The sequence below is a fragment of the Hipposideros armiger genome, unplaced genomic scaffold (genome assembly GCF_001890085.2).
Source record: "Hipposideros armiger isolate ML-2016 unplaced genomic scaffold, ASM189008v1 scaffold_100, whole genome shotgun sequence".
NCBI lineage: Eukaryota > Metazoa > Chordata > Mammalia > Chiroptera > Hipposideridae > Hipposideros > Hipposideros armiger.
The window spans coordinates 2,179,738-2,195,119 of NW_017731450.1; the positions used below are offsets into that span (position 1 = coordinate 2,179,738).

A 15,382-nucleotide genomic window follows, 5' to 3' on the forward strand; every position below is an offset into this window, starting at 1 on the left:
AAAGACAGGCCCGTCCTCTAGAACTGGGGCGAGGGATGACCCCAGAGATACCTTTTCCCAGTAATTTCGAGGGGCTTAAACTTCTAAAGAGGACGGACGATGTAGGACCCGCTGATCTACAGACAGAAAAAGGACAGGATATTGATAACTATAAATATCAACACCTTGTAGAGTTAAAAATGCATCATCCTTAAGCGGTCACCCGCCGTTCGCAGCAACAGCCAATTTGCAGACTGCCACGCGCTTCGTGGCAGCATTAAATGCAGCCCCCAGTGGGGAAGTGACCACTTTATTAAATCACCAGGAATCCTACTGATCTTAAAAAGATTAATGGCCAGAAACTTCTTAAGGTTCAGGTGTTGAAAACCGTTCAGAGGAAGGGCAGGACTGAAACGCTCTGGGGCCCACGCGCGGCTTGGTCTGGGGTCACAGGTTGGACCTGAACCCTGCCTTCACCGAGAGCCTCATCGCGGGCTTCTCGCGGGGCCGCAGCAGGCAGATGGAGTTGGGGAAGCCCCGGAGGCGCAGGCGGCCGACGCCCCCGTCCGGCTTGATGCTGAGCCGCGCGTGCGTGATGACGTCCTGCAGGTGCAGGGTAAGGCTTTGGAACGTGTGGCTTTCGTTGGGAGACAGCTGAAAGAGAGGCAGACGTAGGGGTCCTTGTAATGACCAGACGGGCTGACCGGCCCAGCACAACCCACTGGCTTGGACTTAGGGGCCTCAAAATATAAAAGTTACGCCCTGATACTAATTTGGGTTACCATAGCGACCTGCCAGTAGGGAAAGAATGCCCTGGGAGTACTGTCATGAATACTCAGGCCCCCAGGATGACTGCGGTTCCTAATAGCTAAGTAAGTGGACAAGCTGATGAGAAGCAGCAGCCGACGTGTCGGTGCGTCCTACAGGCTGTCGGCCGTCCTCTCCCGGAGCAGCCCTCACCTCCCACTCCATCAGAGAAGACACTTCTGGCACATCCAGCACCCAGCCCTAAGGGGGACACACCGTTCCAGCTTTAGATAAGCTAGCTACCCTTTCTAAAAAGTTAACATAATGCAGAAACTTTTTCCATATACATGTTCTTCGCACGTCATGACTCCCAACAAAATTTGATTGTTAAACATGCAGAAGCATGAGACGATGGGACACCTGTCCTTATATAAACGGGCAGATACAATTCTTAAAGGCTCGTTGATGTTACTACTAAACTGAGCAGCAGGTTTGGAGTTGTGTGAATCCTTTCGAAAGCAAACCTGAGTGCCGTAGCCAAGGCCTGCCCCGCCTGGAGGACACTGTACCTTCGTGGCTGGAAGCAGCTGTTTCCACCTGTGGCCCGGAAGCGCCCACTTTTCCCTGATCATGACTTCCTCCTCGTGCATCGTCAGGACACAACCGTCCAACTTACAGCTGTCGGGGGAATTGCCTGTCAGAACACAACAGAGGGACTTGCTCTACTTCCACTCCATCTGGGCTCAGCAGTCGCTTTATAGGATGTCAGACGTTTTAATTCAGATCAAACACCCAGCGAAGAACGAATCCTTGTTCTTTCTCCATGAAAGCAAAGGTGTGAAGTGTGTGGGAGAAGGAACACACCAGTTTGTGTCAGAGCCGGGTTGCCTCATGAAATAGATGAGTGTTTTTCAGAGGACTCAGAGGCTGCCTGTCACCTGAGGTGATTGAACGGGTGGCATTTGACTTTGAAAGTGGAATGTGTTCCATGAGCATCCTAGATTGCAGATTTAATTACTTGCACATTGCTATGTGGCTCATCTGAAATTATGAAGCTAGAAAATATTTTCCCTGTAGCGTCATATTTTGCAACGTGGCAATAAAAAGGAGGAATGCTGAGCTAAGTTAAGCAGTGCTTAGCGCCAATCAAATGTGCTGTACCCAGGATTTCTAAGAGCTCCCTCGGTGCAAATAGACAGTCCCCGGGGTGCTCTTCTCTCTTCTGCATTTCATCGGAATCATGTGCCCAGTGGGGTTAGAGGACCTGGGTGGAAGGGTCCCACACTCTTTGTGAGGACAGCTTCTATAGGGGTTCCCCAAGACCTTAAGACCAACAGAGGAAGGGTTGTTGACGAGACCCCTGACAAAAAGAGGCTGCTCGGTTGTTCTCGTGCCTCCTGGTGGCTCACCCCTTCCAACAGTGGTCTCCAAGGCAGTGAGCACGCCCTGGGGTGCCCATGCAAACCCTAAGGCTGCAGAACATTGGAGCAACTGTTGCTGTTGCTTTAACGTATGTACATGCACATGTATGTACACTTATTAAGTTTGCCTACATGATATCGTAAGTGGACACTGCACACTCCCTTGTTCCCATGACTGTCATGTGGATAAGAGATACGCAAAGGGGATCACAGTAGAATATTAGTGACATGCTGCAGTCTGCAGTGCCTGATTACGCGGAGTTTCTGGTTGTTCCCTGGTTTTGAATAAACTATCCCTCATAAAAATAAACTAGTGATTTTAAACCATCCAAGCAGAGAACCGTGAATTAAAGACACTACTGGAAATGCAAGCATCCCTGACAATAGCTGACAGGTCTCCTGACCTCAGGATGAGCATCAGCCGTGTTGAAACTGAAAACAATGACCAGCTAATCAGATTATAAACAGTCTTCCAAAATGAGTTCCACGTGTCAAGACTTCTTGAAATAATTAACTTGTATTCACTACCAGTGAAAATAAATTTCTCCTTAAATATATATTGTGCCTTTATATATCATTGTTAATAATCGAGTGAAGCCATGATTTGCAAGACATTTAAAAATCAGGCATCCCAAATATGAATATAAACGGCCACCATGTATTGAGACAACTAAATAATCATGAGACACCCAATGAAGCACTCATCAAAATTCCTCCTGACAGTTATAAAAGTTGAGTAACCTCTTTTGAACTTTCTTAAATAATAACACACGTGTGTATTTCATAAGAAAGTAAGTATAGGATATCAGGGATGCTGTTCATTTTTTACGATGGAAGAGCACAGTTTTAAAAATGTGTGGCTCCCAGCCTTCCGAGTAAAGCTGGGTCAAGCGGTCAGCCCCAGCCACTCTGCGTAGGATCCTCCCAGAGGGAGATGCCTCCAGCCCGCGCTTCTCATGACCGAACAGGAGTATTTCATAGGCTCTTTCCACCTGGGACTCAGGGCCATGCAGTAAAGAGCCTTACAGCATCGTAGAATCGTGCCTGATTTGGGGGGCCATCCAGTTCAAGTCTGCCATTTCATACAGGGGGACACTATGGCACAGAGAGTTAAAGCAACTTGCTCGAAACACCCCCACAGGAGCGTGTTACCTTTTTAACATGCATTTCTCGGGGCTTTCCATTTACCTTTAAAATATTTTGTATCGATTTCAATTTGAGTTACTACTCCAGGATGTGCCAAACGGAAAACCGCCCACTCCCAACAGGAAACAAGGAGGATGCCATTCTTATCATTCTGGAATTTGAGAAGAAAAAAACGTAAGGCAAATGTCATTCAAGAGACCAATCCGAAAGCTAGCAGGTGAAACCTGTTGACAGACACTTATGTTATTTCTTTTATTCTTATTCTAAAAGTGTTCTCTGTGACCCAATTTCTAAGTTACTTTTCATGTCAGTTGCCTCTTTTGCTGTCATGCCTCATTGCTGACTTGGGAGTTTATTGGGTGGTTGGCAAATTTTTATAAATTTCTAACATGATTTTCTATGTCAAATTTCTAACGTGATTTTCTGTATAAATTCCATAGGACCTTTATGCAACCCAGCCCATAGATTCTCTAACCACTTTCTTTTGACCTTCCAAAGTGGAGAAGTTGTTGGTCAGCTTTATACCAACACCCGAGCTCCCCGTCAAACCCCCGTCTCTAGCAGGGAAAACTTACTCATTTACATCTGGAGGCGGTGGGTGACATGCAAAGTAACCCAAGAAAGGGGTGTTTACCGCTAAGTTTCCAGTGGGATTTACAAACTGAAAGGTGTTTTCTTTCATTTCGCTTTTCTCTTGAATCCTTTATCTCAGTTCCGTGTGGGCCAAGTTAAACAGCTGAGCCTCTGCAGCCCCCTCTGTCACAGGTGCACAGCAGTGGTTTCATCAATGGATACACAGACATTAAAAATTATTACACTGGTTTTTTTCTCCAGGCCTGTCAATAAAATTTATTCTGGGTTTTATATCATTAAATTGTAGATCCTCTTGTCTTTTTATTAAAGAATCGGGCATATTCCAACAACGTGTTTCATTGGCTGGCAGTTACCAGCATGTTTGCCCTCTGGGGCCTTGACCCGGATATTACAATAAAACAATAGGAAATTTGGAAAACGTGGGAAAATAATAAGCTTTTACAACAATGCTTAAGAGGTTTCTCAAATAAGTGTTTCCTTGATATAAAATGAAAAACTTCATTTTATAGAAAGCTTAAAAGCATGGTGGCGTTTAACGTCTTACCTCTAGTATAGGCGGCCTATCCAACCTCCTCGCAGTTTCCCAGCCGTCGGCCACAGACTTCGGTGGGCCGACTCCTACCGAAAAGAGCATTGCTGAATGGAATATCTGTGATTTCATTTTAAAGGCGAGCATGAGTTCGTCGGTGTAATTACAGTCCTATGCACCTGGGCATTGCTACATAGATTTATTTCATTAAAGTTAATGTTTCAAGTCAATTCACCTACTACCATAGGGTTAGTAAATTTTCCTTTTCCTTTTATAGCAACTGTTTAAGCCAAAATTAGGAAGGAAAACTGCTGATTTACTTCTTGTCATAAAGGCATCAAATCCTATTATGGACAATTGATCTCATCCACTCCCAGGCTCTGAGGTGGCCCCTTCCTCCTAAATCAGTCACACCATACTAGGGTGTTTAATGCTGGTCCCCGGACACCCCAAATAAAAGCCAGCCTCTAGAACGTCCTCTCACCTATCATTTTGTTTGGGTGCCCAAAGTGTGCATTACTAAACCCTACGCAGGCACCCCCGAAAGCGATGGCCACCAGGTCCAACGGTTCTTTGGGGTCAGTAGCGGTCCAGTCTTTCTGTCCAATGCCATAAACCCTAAGACGTGCGATTCCACCATCTGAAACCGAAAGGGGTCCTAGTTATTTTTCAGTTGGGAAAGTAGCTGTGTGTAGACCGTAAACCGTGGAAGCCCTCCACTCTTACCTGCTCCGTTTCACAAGCACGCTGAACCTGCTGCCCCGGGGCCTTTGCACTTACCATTCCCGCGTCAGGAATAGCTTTCCCAGCTCCCCAAAGACCACTTGTTCTAAAGTCTCGACCTAAGTGTCACGCCTCAGAAAGGCCTTCCCTCTTTCTCTCTGATGGCATCTCCGCCCCACTCTGCCTGGCCCTGCCTCATTTCCCAGGTTCAGTCTCTCATGTGCTCCCACATGTTTACTCCATAGCTCTAATCACAGTCTGAAAGGACCTCGTTTTTTATTTAAGTCCCTGATAATATGAAGGTGAGAACAACTGCTCATCTCGTTCACTTCTGCATCATCTCTACCGAGAACCAGTCCTGACACACAGTAGGTGTTATTATTATTAGTTTTAGTATTATTACTATTATTATTATTGAATTAAGAACTCCAGGAAAGTCAAAAAGCAATGGGAAATTCACCATAGATATAATGTTTGGTGCCATAAATTAGCATTGCTAAATCTCACACACACTCATACAAGAGCCTTACATTTTTATTTTTACAACAATACATTGCTTAGCAATGCAGTTGAGAATACAAAAGATAATATTCACAAAATCAAATACCTACTGAGAACCACAGTAGCCTGAGTCTAGGCATACAGAGCAGGAAATAGCTAACAAGATCAACGCGCATTATCTGATTCCGATAAAGTGAATGGTTTTTATTTGTTTGAATAAACAAATTACTTCCCAGAAGGGAGAAGCCAAGCTTTTTTATACAGAAGCTCAAAACCATTAATCAGGTATTCTACTGAAACCAAGCCCTCTGGATTTTCACATGACAGATTTGGTGAAACTGAGCAATCTGAAATTAGTTCAGTAGAATGGTAAAAATCTTGATATTTATAATAAAACCTGACTGCATTGGAATGAACTCCTGTCAGATGCACAGTGGGGGTGATTCAGCAGGAGCTAGACTGTGAGCACTCAGTCTCAGCAAACACGTGTTCCTCTTTACATGGTGACATCTGACATTAAAGCACGATGACCAGAAACGCACTGCATCTAAAGTGAGGGTCAAGAGATCCCCAGTGAAGCTGGTGAAAACTCAAGAGAAAAATAAACCACCACTTAAAGTCTCTGGAAGTAGCCCTGAGGACGTACAGCAAATGAAGCAACATTTATTCACGAAAATCTAAAACTCTCTAAGAACAGTGACAATCGGGGACTGCCAGGTCAGCACCTTCACGTCCACCTCCACGTCAGTGAGGTGACGGCGCAGCCAGGCACACCGGCCCCCTCTGCCCAGCAGCCATTTGGCGGCTTTCTTCCTGGGCGGGGCCAGACACCAGCCTTGCTCATTCTGCCTGTCTGCCTGTCGCTGAGGTAAGCCCCCAGAGAGTGTGGTTGAGAAGAGGGGGCGTCTGTCTTCCACCCAGCCCCCACTCCTGGGCTCTCCCTCGCTCACAGCCCGGGGAGATACTGGGGCCATCGTCTCCAGCGTCTCAGTTCACAAAGCAGAGCTTCCTCCCTGAGAGAGACAAGCCCAGCGCGCCCCCACTGAGCACCCAGCTCGCCCCCGAGAGCAGGCGTGTCACTGAGGGACAAGTGCGCCATTGTCCCCACCCCCAGCTTCAGAGCCGGAGGCAGAAGCAGATCAGAGAACAGAGAGCTCCAAATCTCTCCCCAGTGCACTGAACTCACGTGCTGCAGAGTGAGGAGAAGCGCAAGCCTAAGCGAGCTCGAAAAACAGTGGGTGAAAAGCAGCGAAAAGGAGACCAGTGGACTCACTAGAGAGCCTGCAAACTGTACACCTTGTCTAGGTGGGAAGCCAGGTGGACTGCTGGACAGAACAAGGACAGAGCTCAGCAAGGACTTCTGGGATCAGAATTCATCTCAAACACTAACCTCAAAAACTGTCACTTCAAAGAAACTCAGAGTTAATTGGGTTGGCGTGGGGAGCAATTGATGCCCAAAAGTATTGTTGAAAAAAACAGAGCAATCAGATGGCAATTAGTGGGCTAATTGTGGGTGTGGTTAGGGAAAGAGACAGTCAAAGAAAGCTCTGCCAAAACTGTCATCGCAGGGTCACCGCGGGCACCCAGGCCTGAACCTCCTCCTGGGAGGGTGAAACAGATGCCACTAAACTAACGCAGCCAGTAGCTAACCAGGAAGAAACAAGGAGCACTGGGAAGGCGATTGTCATTATCCTAAGAGGCAGGATAAAAGCATCTGTCCTCTGCAGTCCCTTAAGTGCTTTAAAAAGAAACAGTATAAAATCGTACGTACACAGTGTATTATGGGGCTTATAACATATAGAAACGTAATCTGTGTGCAATGCATTTACCAGGAACGGCGAGAAGGACTTGTTGGGAGCACAGCTGTATTGGGCTCAGGAAATGACTGCATAAGGCAACTCAAAACCACAGAAACAAATGAAGAAAGCAGAAGTGATAAATAGGCAGGTTACCATACCAAACCTTAAATAAATATAGGCACATACTCACTCCCCGGTCTTCTCTCGGCTTCTTTAGAAGACACGAAATTATACAACTAATTGCAACAATGTATTATTGGTTTTTTAACATGTATAGATGTACTTTGTATAACAACTGTGCCACTACAAAGGGGAAAACAAAGGCGAGCTACATAAGAAGAATGTTTCTAAAAGGAGATTAAAATAAAATAGTGAAAAAATGATGAAAGAAATTAAAGTGCAGAGTGTCTGTGAGTCAACTACTTGTTGGCCAGTGTGCAGGTGGTTCAGACAACGGGCACCCACACGCAACAGAGTGAAGCTGAACCCTTCCCTCGGGGAACACAACAATTAACTCAAAATGGAGCAAAGACCTAAACCCAAGAGCTAAAAGGATAAAACTCTCCAAAGAAAGCATAGAGGTTTTCTTCATGACCGCAGATTTGACAATGGTTTCCTAGATATGACTCCAACAGCATGAGCAACAAAAGAAAAAAAACATGTAGTTGAATTTCATCAAAACTAAAAACTGTTGTGCCTCAAAAGAGAGCACCAAGAAAATGCAAAGACATCTGACAGAATGGGAGAGAATATCTGCAAATCGTACATCGAGTAAAGGATTTGTATTTAGAATACACAAAGAACTGTCATAACTCAATAATGAAAGATGAAAATCCAATGTAAGAACAGGCAAAAGCTCATTTTTCCAAAGAAAATATACAAATGGCCAAGTAAGTACCTGAAAAGATGCTCATTCTCATTCGTTATCAGGGAAAAGCAAATCAAAGCCACAACAAGCTACCACTTCACATCCCCCGGGACGGCCCAAATCCAAAAGTCAGGCAATAACAGGTGTTGCTGAGGATGTGGAGAAACTGGCAGCCTCACACGCTGCTGGCGGGGATGTAAAATGCTGCAGCCACTTCCTCCAATAATTACAGAGTTATCAGACAACCCAACGATTCCAATCCTAGGCATATACCCCAATGAAAACATACGTCCAACAATAACTCGTACACGGATGCTTAGAGCAGCATTAGTCACAGTAGCCATCAGGTGGAAACCATCCAAATGTCTATCAGCTGAGGCGTGGATAACAACGTGGTCTATCCATACAGTGAAATGATATTTGGCTGTAAAAAGGAATGAGGTGCTCTTACATGGATGAGCCTTGAAAATGTTATGCTAAGTAAAAGAAGCCAGGTACCAAGGACTGTGCAGAGGAAATGTCCAGACAGTCAAAGGGTATGGAGACAGAAAGCAGGCTAAGTGTTACTCAGAGCTGGGGGGGTGAGGGTTCACAGCTAAAGCATGTGGGATTTCTTTTTTGAGGTGATAAAAATGTTCTAAACTTGACTGTGATGATGATCACACATAAACTATATATTTACACAGACTTTAAGCCATGTACTTGCATAACTATAAACCATTGAACTGTATTTTTTAAGTGGGTGAATTACATGTTATGTGAATTACATTACAATAAAACTGCTCAACGAAATAAGATGAAATGAGGGTGGCTCGTCCACACCACTGAACTGCGATATACCTGTGATACGGAAACCCCTAGGAGGTATCACCCTAACGCAGCTTCGTTCCATCTCGCCTAATGTGCTCGATAGTTTTGTGACAACTGCCTATGAACGGGTGTGTTAAAACAAGAGCTCCCTAGAGAACAAAAAGGGCAAATTATAACCTTAACGTGCTAGAGAGAGCAGTGACCAAGAAAGAAAGGGTGACTTCATTTTATACTTTTCAAACACGCCAATGTTAAGTGAGGAAGCCGTAGAACAAGAGATGGGTCCACGTTATATTTACCTGGGAAAATGTTGAGTCTGACGTGAGTCCACCTCTGCTGGGAATTAACAAAAAAATAATTGTGGCCGGAAGCAAGCTTTCCTGGATCAACCTCTGTCATGGGAACCAAGTAATCCCAGTCGTTGGACTTCAGCTAGCAATAAATATAAAAATGTTAGCAATGGCTCCAGGGAACAATAAATTCTTTCCTGCTGGCGCCCGGGGGGGGGGGGGGGGGGGAGGGGGTTGTCGGGTAGAAATTTGGGGAATAAAAATTAATGATGCGTGCCTAATGGAACACTTTAATAAAAGTACTAGTGAAGACCCAATGCCAGGTTTAATAAACAGCCTAAGGCTCTGGCTTCTTTCAGCCTGATCCAAACAGCCCCTGAAGGTGGCAGGGCGTGGGCAGGGGGGGCTGGAGGTGAAGGACACGCCCCGAGACCCCTCCAGCTGCCTCATCTTGAGGATCCTTAGGGAGAAGAAACCAGGATGGTGATGTGAACATTCAAATAAAATCCGGGGCTATTTCCGGGACCACGGGACCTGGGCTGACTTGGTTCGCCTGAAGCCTGCAACGATTTTTCCCAGCTCCGTGCTTCTCACGCGGAAGGGCCGGTTATAATATTTATTTCCTAGTCTGTTACGGATGAATGCTTTTGTACAGCACAACATAAATTAGTTCTGGACAAATAAACATTAAAAAACAGGAACGTACCAAAACACCTGCCCAAATTGTTTGTTTTATAAGTTCATCAGGCTTAACATGACTTCGTCCAATTCCCACAAAATGTATTTAAACTCTGTCAGTTTCTGCGTTCATTCCATCAGGGGCAGCGCCCTGCAGGTGGCTGGGAAGCAGCCCAAGCTGTGACAAGCCCTGCACCTGGGACACTGCCTCGTGCCGGGGCTGCAGGAGCCACTCACGGAGCATCTGCGGGGTGGCCCTGCACAGGTAAACGAAGGGAGGCAGGCCAGGGCTGTGCGTGCCACCACCTCACGTGGCCAGGCGTGGGGGCACGTCCGTGCCATCCTGACAGGCCCTGACGTGGGAAACGTACCTCTGCCACAGCGGCCAGCTCCTCGGGGGTGGCTGCAGCTCCTGTCCTCTCTCCTCGCTGTGGCATCTGCGGGTCTTTCCCTGAAGGTAGAGTGACCATTTGGGTTACAGTTCACATTCAAGATCGAAAGGAATAGGCTCTCTCAGGGGTTGTATGGTGACTGTCGTCGTGCCAGATAACACGAGTGACAGCATCTCTGACATCAAAGTACCAGGTGATCCAAGTAACAGACACACCTGTTGAAGTTGCTCAATATTTGAAATACTATCGGTAATTTCAAAAGCAGTTCAATACATTTGCCTGTTTGCTTCAGAATAGTAAATATCGGCTCCACGTTAAGTCACATTTCACCAAGTTTATCACCTGACTCGGGTTTTCAAAAGCTGGACTATGGCAAGGTTGGTTCCAGAAACACTCCCTCCCTGGTGGCATCCTTAGAATTGGTCCTTGGGGGTTCAGAAACAGAAGCACCGTGGACAAGTGACGGCTGACAGACCCTTACCCATTCGTCACCAGCCATTTCCTGCTTGTAGAGTACCCTGTCTCCCACCGTCACTTAAGGTTTCGGGAGCAGAGCTCGTCCGAGCCCACGGAGCCTCAGCCGGGGCTGTGCACACAGGGCTTTCAGTGCAAACTTACCAGCTGACGTGACCCGTCTCCCCTAAGTACGTGTCTATACACACATATAACAGCACGTATTTCTAGAAAGTCCATTCTGGGACCAACATCAGGTAATGCCAACTAAAGGAATAAAAAGGCAGGTGTAACATGAAAGGCCTGTGTGACAGACGCAGGAAGGAGCCTGCTGAAACCCCACAGCGGCTGCCTCACCCTGACCCTGGGAGGACTGAGAGGGGAGCTGGAACGGCCGGGCCTCCTGCCGGCTCCTTGTTGTCCAGATCGTCCAGGCATCCCGACCCTGTCCCCTCCCCGCTCACCGCACACACGCCGGTGCCTCTGGGGGAGGCCTGCGGAGTGTGGGGACAGTGCAGTAGGAACAGGCTCAGAGCGCATTGGCAAGTTAAACATCAAAACCCACAGAGAGCTCTGCTGGGAGTCGGCGCTCGGAGCTATGTGGCGGCAGCGAAGCGGCCTTGACAAGGTGCTGGGCCTGTCTGGGTGGGAACTGCAGGCAGGGGATGGGGCCTCGCGACCCCACACGCTCATCTGGGGCCAAGGGTTCCCAAGGCACCTTCTTCCACGTGCGCTGCTTGAATTGAAATCCGAGGAGCGTAGCCTCCCGTGAAGTGAGAAATGTCCACATCAAAGCCCCTGATAACGCCTTGTATGCCCAGCTTGATGACGCACCAGTCGTGACCTGCGGACGGAAAGGACAGAGCGCCCCCTTTAGGGCAACTGAAGGGAACTAACTGCAAAGGCACAGCAGGGACACCCTCCCGCCATCACAGAAACACGTGCACGGTTAACGCTCAGCTGTGACTGTACGAAGACCTGTCACAATGCGGCCACATGGGAACACCGTTCCCCACGTGAGCCCCTGGATTCAGAGGCCCCGTGCTGACTCCAAACTGGTCATTTCCTCTGTGTGTTCTCGGCAGATTGCCTGTCCTCTCCGAGCCGTTTGTTCCACTGCGAGTCAGGGAGACCGGCTTCCAAAAAGCTCACATGTGACAGAGCTCGGCCTGCGTCTCCTGGATACACTGCGGTCACGGTCACCTGGGGCTTTGGGGGTTTCCTCAAGTGCCCCCGCCCCCCATGGTCTGCCAAAGCCTACAAGCTCCTCAAGTCAGTATCATGGGTGGTCCTTGCAGTCAGCTGCAGGCCCCCTTAAAATGTCCAGATGCGCTAGAATGTAATGATGCCTGGAGGACCATAGAAATATAGAAAATTAGAAATCACCTATATTTCCACAGTACTTGGGACGACAGCAAAAGATAAAAATTAGAAAACCACCAGTTGTTATTAGCCTAATGCTGGCTTAGTTTGCTTTCACAAGCGTTGTTCAACTTTGTAAGATGTATTTTCATTGAGACTGATGAGTAGCAATGAATGAAGGTGACAATAGACAGCACGTGCAGGGGCACAGGACAATTCTTGGCTCATTTCCCGGGCATTTCTCACAGTATGTGACCTGGGCTAAGGTGATGAGCCTGTTTCCATAGCAATTAAACGGGGATAAGAACCGCTCCTTCAGAGAGCCGCGGGGGCCAGATGTGCATAATATCTGCCTGTGGCTCTCCCCTCACCCACGGCTGTCCGTGTTCTCACCTCCCCGCCAAAGTGTTGCAACTCCTTTCTGCCTGGGGGTGCACAGGTGACCAGCTCTCTGCTACCCCTTCCTGAATTCTAGAGGCCTATGTTCAGAAGGGACTTCTGAGATGACAGAGAGTTCCAAAGGCCCCAGGTTAAGTGACCCAAAATGTATCCCGGCTTCCCAACAGCCCCTGTTTTCAAATGTCTCAGTATTGAACGGAGACTCGTCGTCTTATTACCTGGCACCCTTTTCCTCCTGGTCTCCCATCCATCCATCCATCTCCCAAACTCGGTATATTCATGCTCTTTAAAACGCGGGCTGTCACTCTAAAGGAAAGATGTACAACAAATCAATAGTTCGCATCCGTGCATGACTCTGGGCTCACTGCATATTACCTTTTCCCCCAAAAGGACAGAAGGGCCATGCAAACGGGGACCCTAGGGGTGGCGGTGTCCTCAGTAGGTGTGGGAGTGTCTGAGCCTCCCTTCCTGCACAGAACCCAGGGGCCTCCTTAGCTTAGTATCTATCGCCTTCAGACAAGGAAACTCCACTCCGTGGCCTCGGCGCACAGAACCAGCCACTGATGGCAGCGGGTAAAACCACTTCACAGTTAACACCCCAGGCTCCCAGAGATGGTACAGCCCCCACTGCACGCTAGGTGCCTCCTGAAAGGCCACCCAAACAAAGTGACCCAGAAAACACTGTTTAACAAGGAATTCAGCCAAAATCGTGTGGAGAGCAGGCCTGGTGCTCGGGTCTAGCTGAACGCTTAACCCCAGCACCCTGGGCCGCTCATGCCGCCTGAGGAAACGCGTGCACTCAAGTCACAGAAGCCAGCATATGGAGCTCAGCGCAGCCCCGCGGGCCCTGAGACAAGTCGCTGAGCCCACCCTGCCTCTTCTTGAAGAGCGGGGAGGGTCCTCCCCTCCTCATGGGGTTGCTGTGAAGTTGAAATGCTTGTGAAAGCCGCTTGAACAGGGCAGACTCAGAAATTGTGCTGTGCTTCGCGGGCAGCCAAGGATGGCGGGCCTTTTCCCTTTCACATCAAGTCGGGTGTGAGGGGACGGGGCTTCTGTTTCCGCTCAGGGACTCTCCCCACAGGCGCACAGGAGAGGACTAAGTCACAGCCCAGCGGTGGGTGGTGGGCCTGGGCAGGGCTCCCACGGAGCCGCTGCGTGTGGCCCAGCCAGGGGTCCGGGACAAGCACGGGTCCCACACACGCACTGTGGAGCCCCCAAGACCAGGACCCAGGATGAAGTCCTCAGCCTCTTGTGCCTCGGTTTCTTCGTGTGTCAGCAGAGGGGGGCAGCACTGTCCTTCTCCTGAGCCCATGGTGAGCAGTAAAATGCTAAGTCACACCTGGCACAGTAAGTGCCCGAGATTTGGCAACATTACACCAAAGTGGGTGGCGTTTCGGCCCCACACTCAGCCGTTCCTTTATTAGGGAAACAAAGCTCTGTCCTGTGCCCAGAAAGAGGAGGAGAAACCACCCACATAAACGCCAGGCGCTCCGGCCCCAAGCTTGCTGGTGTTAGTTTAGCTTTGGTGGCAGGTGGGTCATTTGAGGTGTGTTGTTGCTGTTGCTGCCAGGGCAACTGGACTAAGGTGCAAAGGCATGAGGGGATTAGAGAGAAATGCTACTGACTGGTGGCAGTACTGTCACATGGGCTCGCTCTATGGTGACAATTACATCCTTAGGGAAGAGAAAAGGAAACCAAAAGCCAGCCCACGAGGTGAACACACATGTGCACAGAGACGTTCACGGCAGCTCAAAGAGAAGCGACCTCAATGTGCGTGGGGACAATGGGCTCACGCCCTGGTCCCTTATCACCCAGCAGTTAGGGGTCACCAGACCTCTGTGCATCGGTGTGACGGGGCACACGGACACCAGGGGGAAAAGCACGTTGGTAGAACCTTCAGTCCTTTACAACAGTATGTGCATAATGTAAAAATAAAAAGCAGTATCATTTCCTGGACATGGATATGGATATATTTATTTAAAAGTACATAGCGTATTAGAAGAATACGCCAATCTTACAGTAGCATTAACTCTATAAAGGGAAGAGGGGCTGGCATTGAAGGTGGTGGTGAGCGGGGCTTTAGCTTTACCTGTAATCTTCTTTCTTTTTCAAAAAGGAGAAGGTATATATGTTTATATAGCTTCAGTGATTTGTAAGTGTGACTGTGTGTATGTATGTATAGTGTGTTAGAGAGAGCTCTTCACAGACAACCCTGAACATGTCTTACGTGCATGTAACACGTGTGGCCCTCTCTCGTCGCCAGCATGTGGAGAGCTGACTCATTCTTCTTAGCAGCCATCTACCGCTCCATACCTGAGAGACCCCTATGTGCTTATCAAGTCCAGCCTGATGGACATGTAGGCAGGTTTCTCCCCTCCAAACAACACCAGAACTGATATTTTCAACACATCTGTGCCTACTCATGCGAGGATGTGCATCTGTGGGATAACTCGGGCCAGGCACGCACGCATTTCCACTCTCCAAAGGTGGTAAAATGGGGGGCCTGTGACACTTACTAGCTGCGTGACCTAGCATGAGTGAGTCGGCATCTGAGTTCCTCATTTCCTTACGGTTTTCTCTGAGGTGTAAGTTAACAGGTGCAAGATGCTCTCACAGCGTCAGACTTCACTGTGCTTGGAACCTGGCCAGGTTCTGCCCAGAAAGACCAACCCGTTCACCAGAGTGACCAGA

The 15,382-nt window shown here is 48.2% G+C and overlaps 1 protein-coding gene across 1 annotated transcript in view; it reads right to left on the reverse strand.

The window, feature by feature from the left end:
* Positions 1 to 341: 341 nt before the first annotated feature.
* The window catches only part of ALLC (allantoicase), a 19,148-nt gene continuing 4,107 nt past the window's right edge, over positions 342 to 15,382 (reverse strand). The window contains exons 4-12 of the mRNA XM_019646286.1: positions 12,910 to 12,997; positions 11,649 to 11,774; positions 10,457 to 10,536; positions 9,417 to 9,549; positions 4,901 to 5,056; positions 4,432 to 4,505; positions 3,336 to 3,444; positions 1,296 to 1,420; positions 342 to 633 (exon numbers count right to left, since the gene is read on the reverse strand). Of these exons, the coding sequence (XP_019501831.1) occupies positions 427 to 633; positions 1,296 to 1,420; positions 3,336 to 3,444; positions 4,432 to 4,505; positions 4,901 to 5,056; positions 9,417 to 9,549; positions 10,457 to 10,536; positions 11,649 to 11,774; positions 12,910 to 12,997 (1,098 nt within the window). The 3' untranslated portion in view covers positions 342 to 426. The remainder of the gene's footprint in view (positions 634 to 1,295; positions 1,421 to 3,335; positions 3,445 to 4,431; positions 4,506 to 4,900; positions 5,057 to 9,416; positions 9,550 to 10,456; positions 10,537 to 11,648; positions 11,775 to 12,909; positions 12,998 to 15,382) is intronic.